The 20,432-nt window shown below is 41.4% G+C and overlaps 2 protein-coding genes across 2 annotated transcripts in view; one reads left to right on the plus strand and one right to left on the minus strand.

The window, feature by feature from the left end:
• LOC135524735 (zinc finger protein GLIS1-like) overlaps window positions 1-5,264 on the plus strand; it is a 113,779-nt gene extending 108,515 nt beyond the window's left edge. Inside the window, 3 exon segments of the mRNA XM_064952519.1 lie at window positions 666-799; window positions 4,587-4,745; window positions 4,978-5,264. Coding sequence (XP_064808591.1) covers window positions 666-799; window positions 4,587-4,745; window positions 4,978-5,114 — 430 coding nt within the window. The 3' untranslated portion in view covers window positions 5,115-5,264.
• A 1,134-nt stretch (window positions 5,265-6,398) lies between these two features.
• LOC135524736 (very long chain fatty acid elongase 4-like) lies at window positions 6,399-17,930 on the minus strand. The gene is made up of 8 exons (XM_064952520.1): window positions 17,839-17,930; window positions 12,831-12,894; window positions 8,841-9,028; window positions 8,622-8,702; window positions 8,392-8,448; window positions 8,061-8,175; window positions 7,458-7,585; window positions 6,399-6,762 (listed from the first exon to the last, which is right to left on the minus strand). The coding sequence occupies exons 2-8, from the start codon at window positions 12,886-12,888 to the stop codon at window positions 6,595-6,597; spliced, it is 795 nt and encodes a 264-aa protein (XP_064808592.1). The 5' UTR covers window positions 12,889-12,894; window positions 17,839-17,930; the 3' UTR covers window positions 6,399-6,594.
• Window positions 17,931-20,432: the final 2,502 nt, after the last annotated feature.

Consider the following 20,432-nt stretch of genomic DNA (forward strand, 5'->3'; position numbering starts at 1 on the left):
AAAATTGGTGCGCTCAATGCAAAGTGTGACTCTTTGAAGTGTACCCTGAAGAACAATACACTCCACAGATCTTTTGGGTATTGGCACAGTCTCGTCTAGTTGGAGCTATTCTGCTTAACATTTATTAAGATTTGTTTGCACACATCTGTGTCTAATACCACCACGGACAAAGCTTAATTTATTTAATCGCAATCCAGAAAGCCTTAGTTGTTGCTCGCCCGCCCCGAGCAGTTGGGGTACGCTATGTCACAAACATGTCATGCTCATATGCCTAAACACGAATAGGCTTTCTCCTCCGAGGCCACAAGGCACGGGGGGCTTTCAGTAGAATGCATGTTCTGGTGTTTGTTGACTTTAGATCATGTGGTAGATGGAGGATTGTGGGAAGCTGAAGTTTCCATTCCCCCGACAACATACAGTACAGCATACTATTAGGGCCATTCAAGATCCTTTAACTGCTCCAGTGTGTTGGTTAGATCAATGCTGCTTAGTACATAGCACTTTGATCAAACAAGACGTTTGATTAAAATAAAAAATATGAAACCACAGTTGTCAAGAGTGCATAAATAGTAAATCATTGTATTTATGCACTTCAGCATCTGATCATTTCAAAATATGGGGAAATTAGACAATTAATTCTCTCTGTCTCTCGCTCTCTCCTCCAGCGTGTCAGGTCCTCTCCTCTCCCCAGGGATGAAGGGTACAGGCACTTCCCCCCCTCCTCTGGAGAAGCAACAGCAGCACCTCCACCCCCACCACAAGCCCTACTCTCACTACCACCAGCAGGCTGCCAGCCACGGTAAGATCAGACCAGCACAGTCTGTCCTCTCTCAACCCAAGCTAACCAACAGGCCAATTTAGTTGGCTGGAACCCTCCGAGCATTGGTTGAATACAGAAATATATACACTGAGCGCACAAAACATTAATAACACCTTCCTTAATATTGAGTTGTACCCCCTTTTGCCCTCATAACATCCTCAATTTGTTGGGGCCTGGACTCTCTATAAGGTGTCGGAAGCATTCCATAGGGATGCTGGCTCATGTTGACTCCAATGCTTCCCACAGTTGTCAAGTTGGCTGGATGTCCTTTGGGTGGTGGACCATTCTTGATACACACAGGAAACTGTTGAGTGTGAAAAACCCAGAAGCGTTGCAGTTCTTGACACACTCAAACTAGTGCACCTGGCACCTACTACCATTCCCCGTTCAAAGGCACTTAAATATTTTGTCTTGCCCATTCACCCTCTGAATGGCACACATACACAATCCATGTCTCTCCTCCCTTTCATCTGGAGACTAATCTCCCTCACTAACTTTAAGCACCAGCTGTCAGAGCAGCTCACAGATCACTGCACCTGTACATAGCCCATCTTGTAAATAGCCCATCCAACTACCTCATCCCCATACTGTTATTATTTTTTTGCTCCTTTGCACCCCGTTATCTACTTGCACATTCATCTTCTGCACATCTATCACTCCAGTGTTTAATTGCTAAATTGTAATTATTTCACCACTACTTACCTCCCTTATTTTACCTCATTTGCACACACTGTATATAAACTTTTTGTTCTATTGTGTTGACTGTACGTTTGTTTATTCCATGTGTAACTGTGTTGTTTGTGTTGCACTGCTTTGCTTCATCTTAGCCAGGTCACAGTTGTAAATGAGAACTTGATCTCAACTGGCCTACCTGATTAAATAAAGATAAATAAAATCTACACTAATTGAAGTGGATTTAACATCAATAAGGGATAATAGCTTTCACCTGGATTCACCTGGTCAGTCTGTCATGGAAAGAGCAGGTGTTCCTAATGTTTTGAACACTCAGTGTATTACACAATTGACTCAACTTTCTGTCATGTAGGATAGATAATGCAGCAGTTCTATATAATAGATTTCTGTCTGCAACTCTCTGAACACCCCATTTCCACTTTTATGGAACTGACACAACTTTCTTTCGTGTGGAAAAGAGAAAAGAATCAAATACAGTTGTAACTGCACCGTTTAAAACATTCCATTCCATTGAATAGACCTAATCCTCACACTTTACCACCATATGAACATGAAAGGACACAAGGGGAGGAAGCCCTGTCGGAGAATTGGGACGCGGCCCATGGATCTGTTAGTGTTTGGCGTTGAGCAAAGAGAGAAGATTGCAGTTAGTGAGACAGAGCAGGAGAAACCACAGGCAGGAACCTCTTCTGCTCTGAATTAGCCAACAAAACACTGCCTTCTGTAGTCAGCTGTCTCTCACTCTCTCTCTGAGCTCCACTAAGGCTGCTCTAGCTAGCTGTCACTGCAGACCCGCTCGCTAATACCTTAAACACAGCTTTCCCTGTTAAAGATCTACGCATGGACGTCTGTGAAACCACGCTGTGGTCAGCGAGTTGCGTACAGTGCTCCAGAAATGGCTGCTTTCACATTATCATGACTCTTGTGGTCTTGAGTACAAAAATAGAAGGGGGACAATTGGCAAATGCTACCACGAAGGAACTGGAAGAGTTAGCGCGCTAACACAAATGTAGCGTTATAATAGCTCGAAGCCACACAATGTTTCAAGTTGATGTATGGAATCAGTTTACAAACATAAATCACTCCGTATTGTTTGGTCAGAATGAATGCCCCCTTCAGACACTTTTCTTTCCCCTCCCCTCTTGACCCGATAGAAATAGAATGACTGAAATTGGTATCCCATTGGACCTAAGTCTATCGTGCCTTGCAAAAGTATTCATCCCACTTGCCGTTTTTCCTATTTTGTTGCATTACAACCTGTAATTTAAATTTATTTTTTATTTGGATTTCATGTAATAGACACACAAAAGTCCATTGGTGAAGTGAAATGTAAAAAATTACTTACAATAAATTTAAAAAAATGTAATTAAATATGAAAAAGTGCTGCGTGCGTATATATTCACCCCCTTTGTTATGAAGCCCCTAAATAAGATCTGGTGCAACCAATTACCTTCAGAAGTCACCTAATTAGTTAAAGTCCACCTGTGTGCAATCTATTTAAGTGTCACATGATCTCAGTATATATACATCTGTTCTGAAAGGCCCCAGAGTCTGCAACACCACAAAGTAAGGGGAACCACCAAGTAAGCGGCACCATGAAGACCAAGGAGCTCTCCAAACAGGTCAGGGACAAAGTTGTGGAGAAGTACAGATCATGGTTGGGTTATAAAATATCTGAAACTTTGAACATCCCACGCAGCACCATTTAAATCCATTATTAAAAAATGGAAAGAATATGGCACCACAAACCTGCCAAGAGAGGGCCGCCCACCAAAACTCACAGACCAGGCAAGGAGGGCATTAATCAGAGAGGCAACATAGAGACCAAAAATAACCCTGAAGGAGCTGCAAAGCTTCACAGCGGAGATTGGAGTATCTGTCCATAGGACCACTTTAAGCCGTACACTCCACAGAGCTGGGCTTTACGGAAGAGTGGGCAGAAATAGCCATTGCTTAAAGAAAAAAAAAGGAAACACGTTTGGTGTTTGCCAAAAGGCATGTGAGATACTCCCCAAACATATGGAAGAAGGTACACTGGTCAGATGAGACAGAAATGTAGTTTTTTGGCCATCAAGGAAAATGCTGGTGCAAACCCAACACCTCTCATCACCCTGAGAACACCATCCCCACAGTGAAGCGTGGTGGTGGCAGCATCATGCTGTGTGGGTGTTTTTCCATCGGCAGAGACCGGGAAACTGGTCAGAATTGAAGGAATGATGGATGGCGCTAAATACAGGGAAATTGAGGAAAACCTGTTTGTCTTCCAGAGATTTGAGACTGGGACGGAGGTTCACCTTCCAGCAAGACAAGGACCCTAAGCATACTGCTAAAGCAACACTTGAGTGGTTTAAGGGAAAACATTTACATGTCTTGGAATGGCCTAGTCAAAGCACAGACCTCCATCCAATTGAGAATCTGTGTTATGACTTAAAGATTGCTGTACACCAGCGGAACCCATCCAACTTGAAGGAGCTGGAGATGTTTTGACTTGAAGAATGGGCAAAAATCCCAGTGGCTAGATGTGCCAAGTTTATAGAGACCTACCCCAAGAGACTTGCAGCTGTAATTGCTGTAAAAGGTGGCTCTACAAATTATTTACTTTGGGGGGGGGGGAATAGTTATGCATGCTCAAGTGGTCTTTTGTTGCAGCGGCAGGCCCCTCCCTCCCCATCCCTGTGTAATGTGTATAATAACGTTTTTTTATTTAGTTACAGCAGCAGAAGAGCCACCCTGAGATGGCTAGATTAGATATTGTGTGTGTCAGAGGAGGAAATAGCATTTCAGTTTTTTTGTCTTATTTCTTTCACAATAAAAAATATTTTACATCTTCAAAGTGGTAGGCATGTTGTGTAAATCAAATGATACACACCCCTCAAATCTATTTTCATTCCATGTTGTAAGGCAATAAAATAGGAAATATTCCAAGGGGGTGAATACTTTCGCAAGCCACTGTATAGGTCCAGTGGCCATACTGAGCATTCCCTAGAGAGTTCCAGTTAAATTGCAGTGGTGCAAGGGGCTTTGTCCATTCTAGTTATTCTGTGCTTGATCCTCTTCTCCATTCTCTCTGTAGATTACCAGGGCAGCTTTCAGAGCTGCTTCCATTTTGGAGACTCGTACAGAATGGAACAGTCTGTGAGTGGTGTTCATGTACCAGCGGATTCACATGGTTACACTTCCCACCAGAACAACGGCTTCCACATGTCGAGTACCAGCAGTGGCTCTGCTGCAGGTGAGACCTGGCGTAGATCACCTCAGCTTCCTCCTTCTCCTCTTAACAGTTTCTGTCTTGTTTCTCTGTCATTATTTTCCCCCTCCTTGTTCATTGAATGAGAAGTGTGTGTGCACTAAAATTAATAATTTAATTATTTCTGTATGTTGATCAAGCCAACTATTTCCCCACGCACTAAACAGTGTAGCATCAAATTTGATTGTGTGTCTAATTCAGTGGTCTCCTACTCCAGGCTTCAGCTTGGCACAGGACCTCCAAGGATCAGGGGAGTGCCAGTTCTCCTCCAGCCCAGAGGAGAGCATCTTCTTCCAGGTGAACAGCTTCGACCGCAGCCTGAGTCAGATGTCCTCCGTCTACACAGAGACATAGAGGACCCGATGCTACCCTGGGTATCGCTATACGGGCGATGTATCTCAATAGTCTGGAGTGGCATCCATTCCTTACAAGTTTGTTCTGTTCTAAAGGAAACAATACAATTGAAAACAATCTCTACTGCTCTAGAACGACTGTCATAACTCTGTAACAAAACAAGAGCTTCCTACAGCCCTGCCCAACAGATTCCACATGGACTCGGATGCATCCAAATGGACATATTTCCAACTAAGACATAACCTAGTCCAGAATTCCCTCTCTCTTTCTACATTGTTCAATCTACTAGGGACTGAAATGTAGAAAAATATATAATTTTGCAGTGTTTTTACAGTGGATGAAATGCCTTGTTTATTGGTTTAGATTGTCTGAAGATATTTCTGGAAGGTAAATTGAGGGGTGGTCATACATTACATATTCTGGAACACAGTCAAATCTACTTTGTGTATAAATGTACAGTTTGTTTAAAGCAGTCTTTTGAATGTTATTTCCAAGTTTAAGAAATAAATAATTGTACAATAACACAATTGACTTTTTAATGTTATGATGTACTGTTTTATCTTTTGTTGTATATGTAAGTGCCTTAATGTGTTTGGACCCCAGGAAGAGTAGCTGCTGCCTTGGCAACAGCTAATGGGGATCCCTAATTAAATAGGCACAGCTGCAAGGTAATGCCATGTCAGTAAAATAACTATTTTAAGTATCGGAGGAGCATTCAAACAAAAGTGGTCAGGAATTCTTCTTTTCCTATAAGCCTTGCTTGGTAGTAAAACATGGTTATAGCACCAAGTACAGCATCTGTGCCTCTAAAGCACTATATATGCGAAATTAATATGCCCAAGATAAAAGCAGCAGCACTACAAAGTAGTGTATGTCAAGTTTCAGAAAAGTTAGTGGCGGATGGTTCGACACACCGGTAAGAGGAACACCAACCATTGACATACTCTGCCCTCTTGTGAGCATTCTCAGCTTTTCACAGTAACATTATGAAAAGGAATGCAGTGGTATTGAGACAATTTATGATGACTGTTCTCTCCATAGGTTCACAGCCAGTTAAAGACTGGGTTTTCCAAACTCAATGGACACCCTGGGTGCATATTTTGGTTTTGCCCTAAAAAAAGAAAATCAACTCATTATCAAGCTTTGATTATTTGAATCAGCTGTGTAGTGCTTGGACAAAAATAAAAAATAAATGCACTTCTCGGGGTTCCCCAGGACCAAGTTTGCAAAATGCTGCCATAGGAAATATTGTAGGAGGCTTCACAAATAAATATGCAGATAATGTTTTTGTAAAATGTTTAAATTGACAGTGAATTGAATTCAGGTACAGTAAGACAGTGATTATGAATATAATAATGATAATAAATACATAATTTGGTAGGTGCTTATATTTGTCCTATTCAATTGGAAATGCGTTTCTCTTTGCATATCCCAACTCGCCCTGAGACACCCTCGGAGAGTGGGGTCACGGCCATATCCTTCACGTCTTCTTGCTCTTCCTGCTGAGGTAGCTTTGATAGTAGAAGTTGCTGAAGAGTAGGATGAGGCTGACACAGTAGAAAAACACATAGGCATTCATGGAGTCTGGGAAGTCACACTCAGTGAAGAGGTTGTAGCCTGTGTGAGTTGTCAGCAGGACAAACTGGAGCTGAAACCACCGTCAGGAGAACATCGTTTAAGAACAACCTTAGATATCTTCGTTCATATTCACGATCTGTTTTCTACCACACGTAAGGCCTAGATTCAATCAGTTATAACCGACAATTGCATAGCCTATTATTGCTTTTGTATAGGTTCCGTCGGAGGTGGAACCGTGGTGGAGCTGTCAAATCCACAATCGTCTCCAAGTGTTACCGCGGTCATTGCCATTGGATGCACCATGTGGCATTAGTAGAAATCCAATGTGTTACAAAATCGAACACTGAAATGTGTGATGTAATCTACACCTCAACTGGGCTGATATAATTCCTTAGCCGATCGTTTAAATGGTTTTCACTTTGAGTGTCATAGTTTCTATATAGTCTACACGTTCTTGTTGTGAACTATTAACGCCGGTGGGATTTAAGGATGGGTGTGGTTTCTTGACAATGACCACAAGAGCAACCGCTCACCAATTTGACTACTCTAACACAGTTACAACTCCGACATCATCCTGAACAAAAGCAATAATAGGCTATGCAGTTGTTGGTTATGGTGGGTTAACACTGAACTGATTGAATCCAGGTCTTAATCCCTTAATACTCTAAGCTTCTATAGTAGCCAACAAATTCACAAAACCCAGATGTATCCCCTTTTTCTTAAACCTCACTAGATGTCTGCAGAGCTGTAGATAGAGCCACTCACCAGCTGAAGTGACGTCAGATAGCGTTTCCACCATAAGTACTTCTGCATGTGAGGCCCAAGAGCAGCCAGTCCGTAGTAGGAGTACATTACAGTGTGGACGAAGGTGTTGAGAAGGCCGATGCAGAACGCTAGGAGAGAGAGGAACACAAAACATCTCAACTATCTGTTGCACAGCATCATGAATGGTATGGACAATTTGCTAGGACCCCATAAATCAATTTATATTTATATTTGAGTAATTTAGCCGACACTCTTATTCAGAGCGACTGACAATGAATGTCTATTTGTAAGTCTAGCAGGTGCCTACCAGGTGTTGAGTAGTCCCAACAGAGTTGATAAAACATCTTAATTAGAGCGTGGTTAGAGCGTTGGACTAGTAACCGGAAGGTTGCAAGTTCAAACTCCCGAGCTGACAAGGTACAAATCTGTAGTTCTGCCCCTGAACAAGTCAGTTAACCCACTGTTCCTAGGCCATCATTGAAAATAAGAATTTGTTCCTAACTGACTTGCCTAGTTAAATAAAGTTAAAATAAATGTTAAAAATATATATGGCATTAACGAATAGGATACAGAGTTTCCTGGTCTTCGTACTGCTAGACTTACATTGGCCTCCAGCCAGGTACTTCGCCCCTGCCCACCAGTTGAAGATCATGGTGCCATGGTGATAGACATGCAGGAAGGTCAGCTGACTGTTTTTCTTCCTCAGGATGAAAAACACCTGTGAATGGAGAGTTTGGAATGGGTTTGAAATGGATCTCCAATGTTTCACATGAGTCTGACAATCCTGGGTCATATTGATTAATGCACGCCGTAGGAAAACGTTTTGCAACAGAACACAAAAATTAGCGTTTCCTGGACAAGTAGTCTCCATTTCACTTTGTTTTCTTCCGTTTGGTACCTAATGAATATAACCTTGATTTTCAATGTGTTTTACCGTGTCAGCCAATTCTATGACCTTGGAGAAGAAAAACCACCAGCATGCTTTGGCCATCTGGTGAAACAAACAGACAGAGAGAGTTATCCACTGTTATGGCCAGGGCTTTGGGACAGTCTTCAGAGATGGAATAGATATGTGTACTATTTGGGGGCATTTGCAAGTTAGGTGAACTATGTGAGAGGTTCAACGGTTTGTGTACAGTAGGGACTATTCAGATGCACTCTTACCCTCATCGCCAGTGGGCTAGTGCTGTAATCCACAGGTTGACACAAGTAACTGTAGTTAGACAGCATGGACGTGACCAAGAACTGCAACATAAAAACCTTTATTGGTCAGGTGAAACATTTCATAATAAAACATAAATTAGGCCCATTTCTATGGCTGCTGAACACACACAAACAAATTTAAAGAGAAATCCACAAATTTTGATGGGAGTTGGAGCACACCTCGTGGAACATGTAGACAGACAGGCAGACCATGGCGAAGTTGTAGACAATGAGCACAGCCTTGAGGTCAACAGGTTGCCTGTGTTTCATCAGCTTGGGCCCAGCCCAGACCACACCGAGATAGAGGAGGAATATAGAAGCCACTGGCATGGGGGAGTAGACCAGTAACCATGGATCTGTCCTCTTATCTGGAGGTAAACAAGGTAGCCACCTGTATTCATCTCACTTTTAAAATGTTAATATTCTGTTAACTCATTCCCAATTAATGTTGTTGACTCGTCCTGTATTCGTATGTGGCCAAAGTATTACAAAAAAACCACTTCCAAAACCCCACCTCAAAGTTGTATCTCAAACAGACCTTTTCAAAAATGCTTGCTATTATATATATATATATATATAGTCAAGATGGCACATTAGCTGAGCTGGACAATGAGCAGCTACATGCCGTTAATATTTTTAATGACCGGCAATCGCTCACACCATTCTGTTCTTAGCGTACGCCCACAACATTCAAAACACAGAAAAGCTGTTTTTTTTATACTGAACAAAAATATAAACGCAACATGTAAAGTGTTGGTCCCATGTTTCATGAGCTGAAATAAAAGATCCCAGAAATGTTCCATATGCACTAAAAGCTTATCCATGTTTGTGAGCATTTCTCCTTTACCAAGATAATCCATCCAGCTGACATGTGTGGCATATCAAGAAGCTGATTAAACAGCATGATCGTTACACAGGTGCTGGGGACAATAAAAGGCCGCTAATATGTGCAGTTTTGTCACACAACACACTGCCACAAATGTCTCAAATTGAGCATAAGCCGTCTCTATCGTAATTTCAGAGAATTTGGCAGTACGCCCAAACAGTCTCACAAACGCAGACCACGTAAAACCATGCCATCCCAGGATTTCCACATTCGGATTCTTCATCTGCCGGATCCTCTTGAGACCAGCCACCCGGACAGCTGATGAAACTGAGGAGTAATTCTGTAAGTAACAAAGCCCTTTTGTGGGGAAAAACTCATTCTGATTGGCTGGGCCTGCCTCCACTGTGGGTGCCACATGGTTGTGCCCCTGCAAAATCCATAGGTTAAGACCTAATGAATTGATTTCAATTGATTGATTTACTTATATGAACTGTAACTCAGTAAAAAAAAAAAAAAGAAAAAAGCAGAAATTGTTGCATGGTTGCATTTATATTTTTGTTCAGTAAAACAGTTTTCCTTCCAAAAGATGGTAATCAAGTAACTCATATTGTCATTAATTCTAGCTCATATTTCATAGAAATCAGGCTCATATTTCATAGAAATCAGGAAACCCTGGAAAGTACTAACACAGGGCAGACAATACACATTTACATATTAGTCACTTAACAGACAATCTTATCTACAGTCAGTGCATTCAGCACAGTATATTTGCAGTACTAGTATTAGTGCCATTATTTTCTATATCTTTTTTTAAACAAATGTTATACTGAATGTTAGCAGACCTTCAAACAAGACCTAATATTAGATAAAGGGAATCTGAGTTTACAGATAACAAAAAATATTGATACTTACACTACATGACCAAAGATATAGGGACACTCCTTAAGATTAGTGGAGTCGGCTGTTTCAGCTACACCCATTGCTGACAGGAGTATAAAATCGAGCACACAGCCATGCAATCTCCATAGACAAATATTGGCAGTAGAATGACCCGTCCTGAAGAGCTCAGTGAGATTCAACATGGCACCATCTTAGGATGCCACCTTTCCCACAAGTCAGTTCATCAAATTTCTGACCTGCTAGAGCTACACCGGTCAACTGTAAGTGCTGTTATTGTGAAGTGGACACGTCTAGGAGCAACAACGGCTCAGCTACGAAGTGGTAGGTCATAAAAGCTCACTGGACTGCCGAGTGCTGAAGCACATGGCGTCTAAAAATCGTCTGTCCTCGGTTGCGACACTCACTCAGTTCCAAACTGCCTCAGGAAGCAATGTCAGCACAATAACTGTTCGTTGGAACTGTTCATCAGGAAATGGGTTTCCATGGCCAAGCAGCAGCACACAAGTCTAAGATCACCATGTACAATGCCAAGCATTGGCTGGAGAGTGTAAAGCACCCCCGCCATTGGACTCTGGAAATGCGTTCTCTGGAGTGATGAACCACGCTTCACCATCTGGCAGTCCGACGGACGAATCAGGGTTTGGCAGATGCCAGGAGAACAGTACCTGCCTGAATGCATAGTGTCAACTGTCAAAAGTTTGGTGGAGGAGGAATAATGGTCTGGGACTGTTTTTCGTGGTTCGGGCTAGGCCCTTTAGTCCCAGTGAAAGGAAATCTTAACGCTACGGCATACAATGACATTCTTGACAATACAAAAATAAAAAAATATTTACCTTTAACTAGGCAGGTCAGTTAAGAACAAATTATTATTTACAATGGCGGCCTACCAATATCCCCATGCACAAAGCGAGGTCCATACAGAAATGATTTGTCGAGATTGGTGTGGAAGAACTTGACTGGTCTGTACAGAGACCTGACCTCAATCCCATCGAACATCTTTGGGATGAATTAGAACACCGAATTCGAGCCAGGTCTAATCGCCCAACAACACTGGCCGACATCACTAAAGCTCTTGTGGCTGAATGCAAGCAAGTCCCTGCAATGTTCCAACATCTAGTGGAAAGCCTTGCCAGAAGAGCGGAAGCAGTTTTAGCAGCAAACGGGGATCAACACCATATTAATGCCGATGTTTTTGGAATGAGATGTTCGACGATGTGTCCACATACTTTTGGCCATGTAGTGTATTTTATTTATTTCCTTAACACCCAATGCAACACCCAATTCCCTTGTGTAAAAAAGGAATTGTCCCCTTACAATCTAACTGGTTGTCACCTTTAGCTTTAATGACTGCAACCAAACGCTTCCTGTAGTTGATCAGTCTGTCATGTCACTGTGGAGGAATTTTGGCCCACTCTTGCATTCAAAACCGCTTAAACTCAGCGACATTTATGAGTTTCAAGTATGAACTGCTCATTTCAAGTCCTGCCACAACATCTCAATTGGGATTAGGTCTGGACTTCGACGAGGCCATTGCATTTTAATGTATACTTGATTGTGTATTTCGGATCATTGTCTTGCTGCGCTTCAGCTCACAGACTGATGACCTGGCAGCCTAACATTCCCATGTAGAATTCTCTGATACAGAGCAGAATTCACGGTTAATTCTATTAAGGCAAGTCGTCCAGGTTCTTGAGGCAGCAAACCATCCCCAAACCATGACACTTTCACCACCATGCTTGACCGTTAGTATGAGGTTCTTACTGTGGAATGCAGTGTTTGGTTTTCGCCAGACATAATGGGAGTCATGCTATCCAAAACATTGACTTGAGTTAGCCAAAAACAATCACATGGAAGAACCTGGATGATCATCAGACTCTTGGAAGAATGCTCTATGGACAGATGATTCAAAAGTATAACTTTTAGGACGACATGGGTCCCAATATGCCTGGTGAACCTTATGCCAACGGTCAAGCATGGTGGTGTTAGTGTGATGGTTTGGGGATGCTTTACTGCTTTAGGACTTGGACAACTTGCCTTAATAGAAGGAACCATGAATTCTGCTCTGTATCTGCTCTTCTGCTCTGTATTACTTTGTTAATGAAATAAATTAACTAAGTATGTAATTGTTATTTGTTGACTTGGGTTCCCTTTATCTAATAGGTTTAGGTTGAAGATCTGATAACATTCAGTATATGAAAAAATGCAATTGAGAAAATTAGGCACTGTGTACACAACTGGAGCTGGATTGACCTTTTATGTAGTACATTTTTATATCTGTTGACTGTGTGAGGGAGGCTGATGGTGAATGTCCTACATGTATCAATTGCAACTAGATAATCCAGTCCTGTGACATTTTGTGTTGCGGGCTGAATCACAAAAAAGTCTAGTATGCCCCTATATTGTCAGTGGCCTATCATAAAATCTATACCCAAATTCTGAAATACCTCCATTCTCCAACATCCACTGGTGCATGGACTGAACACTTTGCCATGCTGAAGCCATTTGACACTGTTGGAACAGGAAGTTGGTCATTGATTATAACAATAATCCTTAATTAAAACAATTACAAATTGACCCATCCCCGTTTGCTAAAAAGCTAAGGGATGGGGCTGGAGAAATGTAACCACTCAAATTCATAGACAGAGTAATGGATGCAAGGACTGACCATCCATGAAATGAAATGTATAGTTTACATTTATGTTGTTTACAAACAGTGGAGTACAACAAGATTATATTTTGAGCTCTGAACTAAGCTCATGAGGCATTTATAATTTATATTGTTTAAGAATCAAATGGGTATAACAAAGGATCATCAAAAGTTGTGCTATAAATTCTCAGACAACCCAAAGATTCCTTGATGCCCTTCCAGACTCCCTCTGCCTACCCAAGGACGTCAGAGGACAAAAATCAGTTAACCACCTAACTGAGGAACTCAATTTAACCTTGCGCAATACCCTAGATGCAGTCGCACCCCTAAAAACGAAAAACACTTGTCATAAGAAACTAGCTCCCCTGGTATACAGAAAAAACCCGAACTCTGAAGCAAGCTTCCAGAAAATTGGAACGGAAATGGCGCCACACCAAACGGGAAGTCTTCCGACTAGCTTGGAAAGACAGTAGAGCCCTCGAAGAGCCCTCACTGCTGCTCGATCATCCTATTTTTCCAACTTAATTGAGAAAAATAAGAACAATCCAAAATGTATTATTGATACTGTCGCAAAGCTAACTAAAAAGCAGCATTCCCCAAGAGAGGATGACTTTCACTTCAGCAGTGAAATCCAAGAACTTATTTGAGGAAAAGATCATGACCATTAGAAAGCAAATTACGGACTCCTCTTTAAATCTGTGTATTCCTCCAAAGCTCAGTAGTCCTGAGTCTGCACAACTCTGACAGGACCAAGGATCAAGAGAGACGCTCAAATGTTTTAGTACTATATCGACACAATGATGAAAATAATCATGGCCTCTAACCCTTCAAGCTACATACTGGACCCTATTCCAACTAAACTACTGAAAGAGCTGCTTCCTGTGCTTGGCCCTCCTATGTTGAACATAATAAACGTCTCTCTATCCACCGGATGTGTACCAAACTCACTAAAAAAAGCCTCTTTTGAAAAAGCCAAACCTTGACCCACAAAATATAAAATCTATCGGCCTATATCGAATCTCCCATTCCTCTCCAAAATTTCTGAAAAAGCTGTTGCGCAGCAACTCACTGCCTTCCTGAAGACAAACAATGTATACAAATGCTTCAGTCTGGTTTTAAACCCCATCAGAGCACTGAGACTGCACTTGTGAAGGTGGTAAATGACTTTCTAATGGCGTCAGACCGAGGCTCTGTATCTGTCCTCGTGCTCCTAGACCTTAGTGCTGCTTTTGATACCATCGAGCACCACATTCTTTTGGAGAGATTGGAAACCTAAATGGGTCTACACGGACAAGTTCTGGCCTGATTTAGATCTTATCTGTCGGAGAGATATCAGTTTGTCTCTGTGGATTGTTTGTCCTCTGACAAATCAACTGTACATTTCAGTGTTCCTCAAGTTTCCGTTTTAGGACCACTATTGTTTTCAATATATATTTTACCTCTTGGGGATGTCATTGGAAAACATAATGTTAACTTTCACTGTTATGCGGATGAAACATAGCTGTACATTTTGATGAAACATGGTGAAGCCCAAAAATTGCCCTCGATGGAAGCCTGTGTTTCAGACATAAGGAAGTGGATGGCTGCAAATGTTCTACTTTTAAACTCGGTCAAAACAGAGATGCTTGTTCTAAGTCTCAATAAACAAAGAAATCTTCTGTTGAATCTGACAATTTATCTTGATGGTTGTACAGTCATCTCAAATAAAACTGTGAAGGAACGTGGCGTTACTCTGGACCCTGTCCTCGCTTTTGACGAACATATCAAGACTGTTTCAAGGACAGCTTTTTTCCATCTACGTAACATTGCAAAAATCAGAAACTTTGCCAAAAAATGATGCAGAAAAATTAATCCATGCTTTTGTCACTTCTAGGGTAGACTACTGCAATGCTTTACTTTCCGGCTACCCGGATAAAGCACTAAATAAACTTCAGTTAGTGCTAAATACAGCTGCTAGAATCCTGACTAGAACCAAAAGATTTGATAATATTACTCCAGTGCTAGCTCCCTACACTGGCTTCCTGTTAAGGCAAGGGCTGATTCCAAGGTTTTACTGCTAACCTACAAAGTATTACATGGGCTTGCTCCTACCCATCTTTCCGATTTGGTCCTGCCGTACATACCTACACGTACGCTACGGTCACAAGATGCAGGCCTCCTAATTGTCCCTAGAATTTCTAAGCAAACAGCTGGGGGCAGGGCTTTCCACTATAGAGCTCAATTTTTATGGAATGGTCTGCCTACCCTATGTGAGAGATGCAGACTCGGTCTCAACCTTTAAGACTTTGTTGAAGACTCATCTCTTCAGTAGGTCCTATGATTGAGTGTAGTCTTGTCCAGGAGTGTGAAGGTGAACGGAAAGGCACTGGCGCAACGAACCGCCCTTGCTATCTCCGCCTGGCCGGATCCCCTCTCTCCACTGGGATTCTCTGCCTCTAATTACAGGGGCTGAGTCACTAGCTTACTGGTGCTCTTCCATGCCGTCCCTAGGAGGGGTGTGTCAAGTGAGTGGGTTGAGTTCTTTGTGGGCTATACTCGGCCTTGTCTCAGGATGGTAAGTTGGTGGTTGAAGATATCCTTCTAGTGGTGTGGTGGCTGTGCTTTGGCAAAGTGGGTGGGGTTATATCCTGCTTGTTTGGCCCTGTCTGGGGGTATCATCGGATGCGGCCAGTGTCTCCTGACCCCTCCTGTCTCAGCTTCCAGTATTTATGCTGCAGTAGTGTATGTGTCGGGGGGCTAGGGTCAGTCTGTTATATCTGGAGTATTTCTCCTGTCTTATCCGGTGTCCTGTGTGAATTTAAGTATGCGCTCTCTAATTCTCTCTCTTTCTTTCTTTCTTTCTTTCTCTCTCGGAGGACCTTAGCCCTAGGACCATGCCTCAGGACTACCTGGCATGATGACTCCTTGCTGTCCCCAGGCCACCTGGCCGTGCTGCTGCTCCAGTTTCAACTGTTCTGCCTGCGGCTATAGAACCCTGACCTGTTCACCAGACGTGCTACCTGTTCCAGACATGCTGTTTTCAACTCTCTAGAGACAGCAGTAGCGGTAGAGATGCTCTCAATGATCGGCTATGAAAAGCCAACTGACATTTACTCCTGAGGGGCTGACTTGTTGCACCCTCGACAACTACTGTGATTATTATTATTTGACCATGCTGGTCATTTATGAACATTTGAACATCTTGGCCATGTTCTGTTATAATCTCCACCAGGCACAGCCAGAAGAGGACTGGCCACCCCTCATAGCCTGGTTCCTCTCTAGGTTTCTTCCTAGGTTCTGGCCTTTCTAGGGAGTTTTTCCTAGCCACTGTGCTTCTACACCTGCATTGCTTGCTGTTTGGGGTTTTAGGCTGGGTTTGTGTACAGCGCTTTGAGATATCAGCTGGTGTAAGAAAGGCTATATAAATACATTTGATTTGATTTATCATTGACTTATTAGTCCAAAAATGGATATAGCAACATATAGTGTATTCACGACAACAGGGAAGCTGGAGAAGAAAAAGAAACTGACTGGGAAAAAATAGTTTTGAACGGTCATCCAACTCAGCAACTTGGGCATCATCCTAGACCTCCAACTTATCTGAGCAAAGATCACTAGGGTGTATTCATGAAGCAAATTCCACAACAAAAACCATTTACTCCAAATGTTTTGTTTACTTTGTCATTTACTTGGTAATGAAAATTTGAGTTTATATTGGACAAATTCAGGTAGATCATTCCCAGTTTCGTTTGCTTCCGTTTGTTTCTTAAACTGTAAACGGTTCCCATTGCAATAAGCTATTGAGAGAGGCTGCCGTAGTCAGACCTGGACCTCAAGAGAAGACAGGCTGTGCACACTGGCCACACAATGAGGTGGAAACTGAGCTGCACTTCCTAACCTCCTGCCAAATGTATGACCATATTAGAGGCACATATTTCCCTCAGATTACTCAGACCCACAAAGAATTCGAAAACAAACCCGATTTTTTGATAAACTCCCATTTCTATTGTGTGAAATACCACCGTGTGCCATCACAGCAGTTAGCTGTGACTTGTCGCCACAAGAAAAGGGCAACCAGTGAAGAAGCAACACCATTGTAAATATAACCCATATTTTTTCCCTTTTGTACTTGAATTATTTGCACATTGTCACAACAGGGTATAAAGCCATAATATGACATATGAAATATCTCTACACCTTTGACATTTTTGTGAGTGTAATGTTTACTGTAAAAAAATAAGACATTCATTCACTTTTGTTAATTATCTATTTCACGTACTCTGGCAATGTAAACATGTGTTTCCCATGCCAATAATGCCCTTTGAATTAAATTAGTAATTAATATAACCCTGATATCACGATTAGTATCAGTCTAACCTCGTTTTTGTCCGAGTTCCCAGTTGTCGTGACCATAAGGATTACCGCTTTAAAATCACAAATGACGTCACGTTTCCCATAACCAAGTAGTGAAGTATACCACACAACAACCAATGCGTAGGTATATCCTGGTTAGTTCATTGAATCACCAAATAATGTGGAGACACTTAATTGAATCAACAAATGTGTCATTTTTTGCACGTTAGAGAGGCGTGGTATAATCTCAAAGCTTGACACACATTTAGTGGCCTTTAAACTTTCTTTCAGTCCTTGTAAGGACATTACCATAAATATTATTTCCCATTTCACACGCGCCGTAAATTCATATAAAATGACGGGCAAAGTTCAAATAAACTTACAATATTTGTGTGAATATTTATCTTACCATTTTTCGCCTGAATAAATACAATACACACAGAGCTGTGTTTAAATGAATGAAATGTACTTACCCGACAAAAGCGTGGGACTTCCTTCTGAAAACTGGTGAAAATAGGCCTACGCAAGACGCCCCATACAGGGTTTTGATTGGACACATTATGGCAACAGCTACCAGGCAGGTATTTCAAGTTCTTCAAGTTCGAGCATGTGCTCAGCACCTAACGTAGCAAGCGCAGAAAGACAAGCAAGAGAACCCCTCCTACTGCCATAAAACTTATGTAGGTCTACGTTTAAAAACAGAATCATATTGCTTCATATCCACAAACTGTTTTGTTAAGAAAATTATGTTATTTGAGCTGAAATTGGAGGGATGATGCTAAGCAAAAAACAAAAATAAAAAATGTATTTAAAAAAAAATATATATATATTCCAGTTTTACAGTCAGTAACTTATTATCAATGCATGTGTATTGTGTATATCTGAGGTAAAACACACCAAAGCATATTTTATGCAATATATAGGACAACAAATATTTTGCGGGTAGTGTTCAGCATTCAACTAAAATAATTACACAGTGTTCGCATCCTAAAAAGTATTTTACTTTCAGACCAGTTTGGAACTTGTGGCAGTTAGCCAGACAGCAATGCACAGCAATAGTCATTGTATGTTACTTCGAACCCACAAATGCAGATACTCCGGATACTCAACTAAAGAAGGCCAGTTTAATTGCTCCTTTAATCAGAACAGTTTTCAGCTGTGCTAACATAATTGCAAAATGGTTTTCTAATGATCAATTAGCCTTTTAAAGTGATATACTTGGATTAGCTAACACAACGTGCCATTGGAACACAGGGGTGATGGTTGCTGACAATAGGCCTATGTAGATATTTCATTAAAAATCTGCCATTTCCAGCTACAATAATCATTTACAACATTAACAAGGTCTACACCCTACTTCTGATCAATTTGATGTTATTTTAATGGACAAAAAAAATGTGCTTTTCTTTCAAAACAAGTGACCCCAAACTTTTGAACGTACATTCTGAATGTAGTGTATGGCAGGCAGTATAATAATATTCACTCTAGATAAGGGTGTCCTGCTGATGAATGTTTTTCACTGTCACAGTTCTTATCTCAGTCCACATATGCACATGCAAGTAAACATACTGGATGTATCCCGGTAGCACTGACGTAATCCAGAGTACAGAAGAAACTTGTCCTGAGTTTCTCTATCCATTCCTGTGACCATTTTTTCCACCCAAGGAAATGTAACTTTACCTGTCCAGTTCTTTCACCTGTCCAGTCCTTTCAACGGTCCAGTTATTTTACCTGTCCAGTCCTTTTACCTGTCCAGTCCTTTTACCTGTCCAGTTATTTTACCTGTCCAGTTATTTTACCTGTCCAGTTCTTCCACCTGTCAGCCCTTTTACCTGTCCAGTTCTTTTACCTGTCCAGACATTTCACCTGTCCAGTTATTTTACCTGTCCAGTTATTTTAGTTATTTTACCTGTCCAGTCCTTTTACCTGTCCAGTTATTTTACCTGTCCAGTTATTTTACCTGTCCAGTTCTTCCACCTGTCAGCTCTTTTACCTGTCCAGTTCTTTTACCTGTCCAGTTCTTTTAGTTCTTTAACCTATCCAGTTATGTTACCTGTCCAGTTGTCCTACCTGTCCAGTCCTTTTAGTTATTTAACCTGTCCAGTTATTTTAGTTCTTTAACCTATCCAGTTCTTTTACCTATCCAGTTCTTTACCTGTCCAGTCCTTTCACCTGTTCAGGTATTTTACCTGTCCAGTTCTTTTACCTGTCCAGTTGTCCTACCTGTCCAGTTCTTTTACCTGTCCAGTTATTTTACCTGTCCAGTTATTTTACCTGTTCAGTTATTTTACCTGTCCAGTTGTCCTACCTTTCCAGTTCTTTTTCCTATCCAGTTCTTTTTCCTATCCAGTTGTCCTACCTGTCCAGTTCTTTTTCCTATCCAGTTCTTTTACCTATCCAGTTGTCCTACCTGTCCAGTTCTTTTACCTATCCAGTTGTCCTACCTGTCCAGTTCTTTTACCTATCCAGTTGTCCTACCTGTCCATGTCTTTTACCCGTTCATTTCTTTCAGATCAGTGCAGGTGAAATAAAGTAGACAAACATGTCACACGTAGAAAGCTTCATTGGACATAAAATAGCAATTGTCTCTATTCTGTATTAATCTGTCATAATGAAAATAATTAATTTGATTTGAAAACCAATCTCTACAAAACCCAAGGATACTGAATCACAGATCAACTTTCAGAAACTAAAGTTAGCTTAAATCACCAGAGTAGACCTACATAAAACATGATACTGAATGTTAAGGATTAATTAATAGCAGGCCTACGTTGTTATTTAATGGAGGAGTAATCACACTTGTTAAAAGATTCCGGTTCCGGGTTGGAGCGAGCGGTTGCATCTACACTTCGGTCCGCAGGTAGTATAACTTTTCATTACATTTCATTATAGTACAACGGTTTGATTTGTCTAATCTTAGCAATTTCTTCTTAGCTAGCTACATAGCCGTCTTTGTATCAAAGATAATTGCGTAATTATCGTATTTCGTCGTCCTAACGTAGTCTACACTGCTATCTGCCCAGCAGCTAGCTATCGTCCACCGTCTACTAGCACTGTAGAAACTATT

Source organism: Oncorhynchus masou, chromosome 31 (genome assembly GCF_036934945.1).
Source record: "Oncorhynchus masou masou isolate Uvic2021 chromosome 31, UVic_Omas_1.1, whole genome shotgun sequence".
NCBI classification, from domain to species: domain Eukaryota; kingdom Metazoa; phylum Chordata; class Actinopteri; order Salmoniformes; family Salmonidae; genus Oncorhynchus; species Oncorhynchus masou.

Bases quoted from the DNA above. Each gene is read 5' to 3' on its own strand.
- LOC135524736 (XM_064952520.1), bottom strand. From the start codon at position 12,888: ATGGCTTCAGCATGGCAAAGTGTTCAGTCCATGCACCAGTGGATGTTG. The intron at 9,029-12,830 runs GTATTTCAGAAT...GTTTACCTCCAG, and splicing joins GTGGATGTTGGAGAATGGAG to ATAAGAGGACAGATCCATGG. The intron at 8,176-8,391 runs GTAAAACACATT...CTCCATTCACAG, and splicing joins TCATAGAATTGGCTGACACG to GTGTTTTTCATCCTGAGGAA.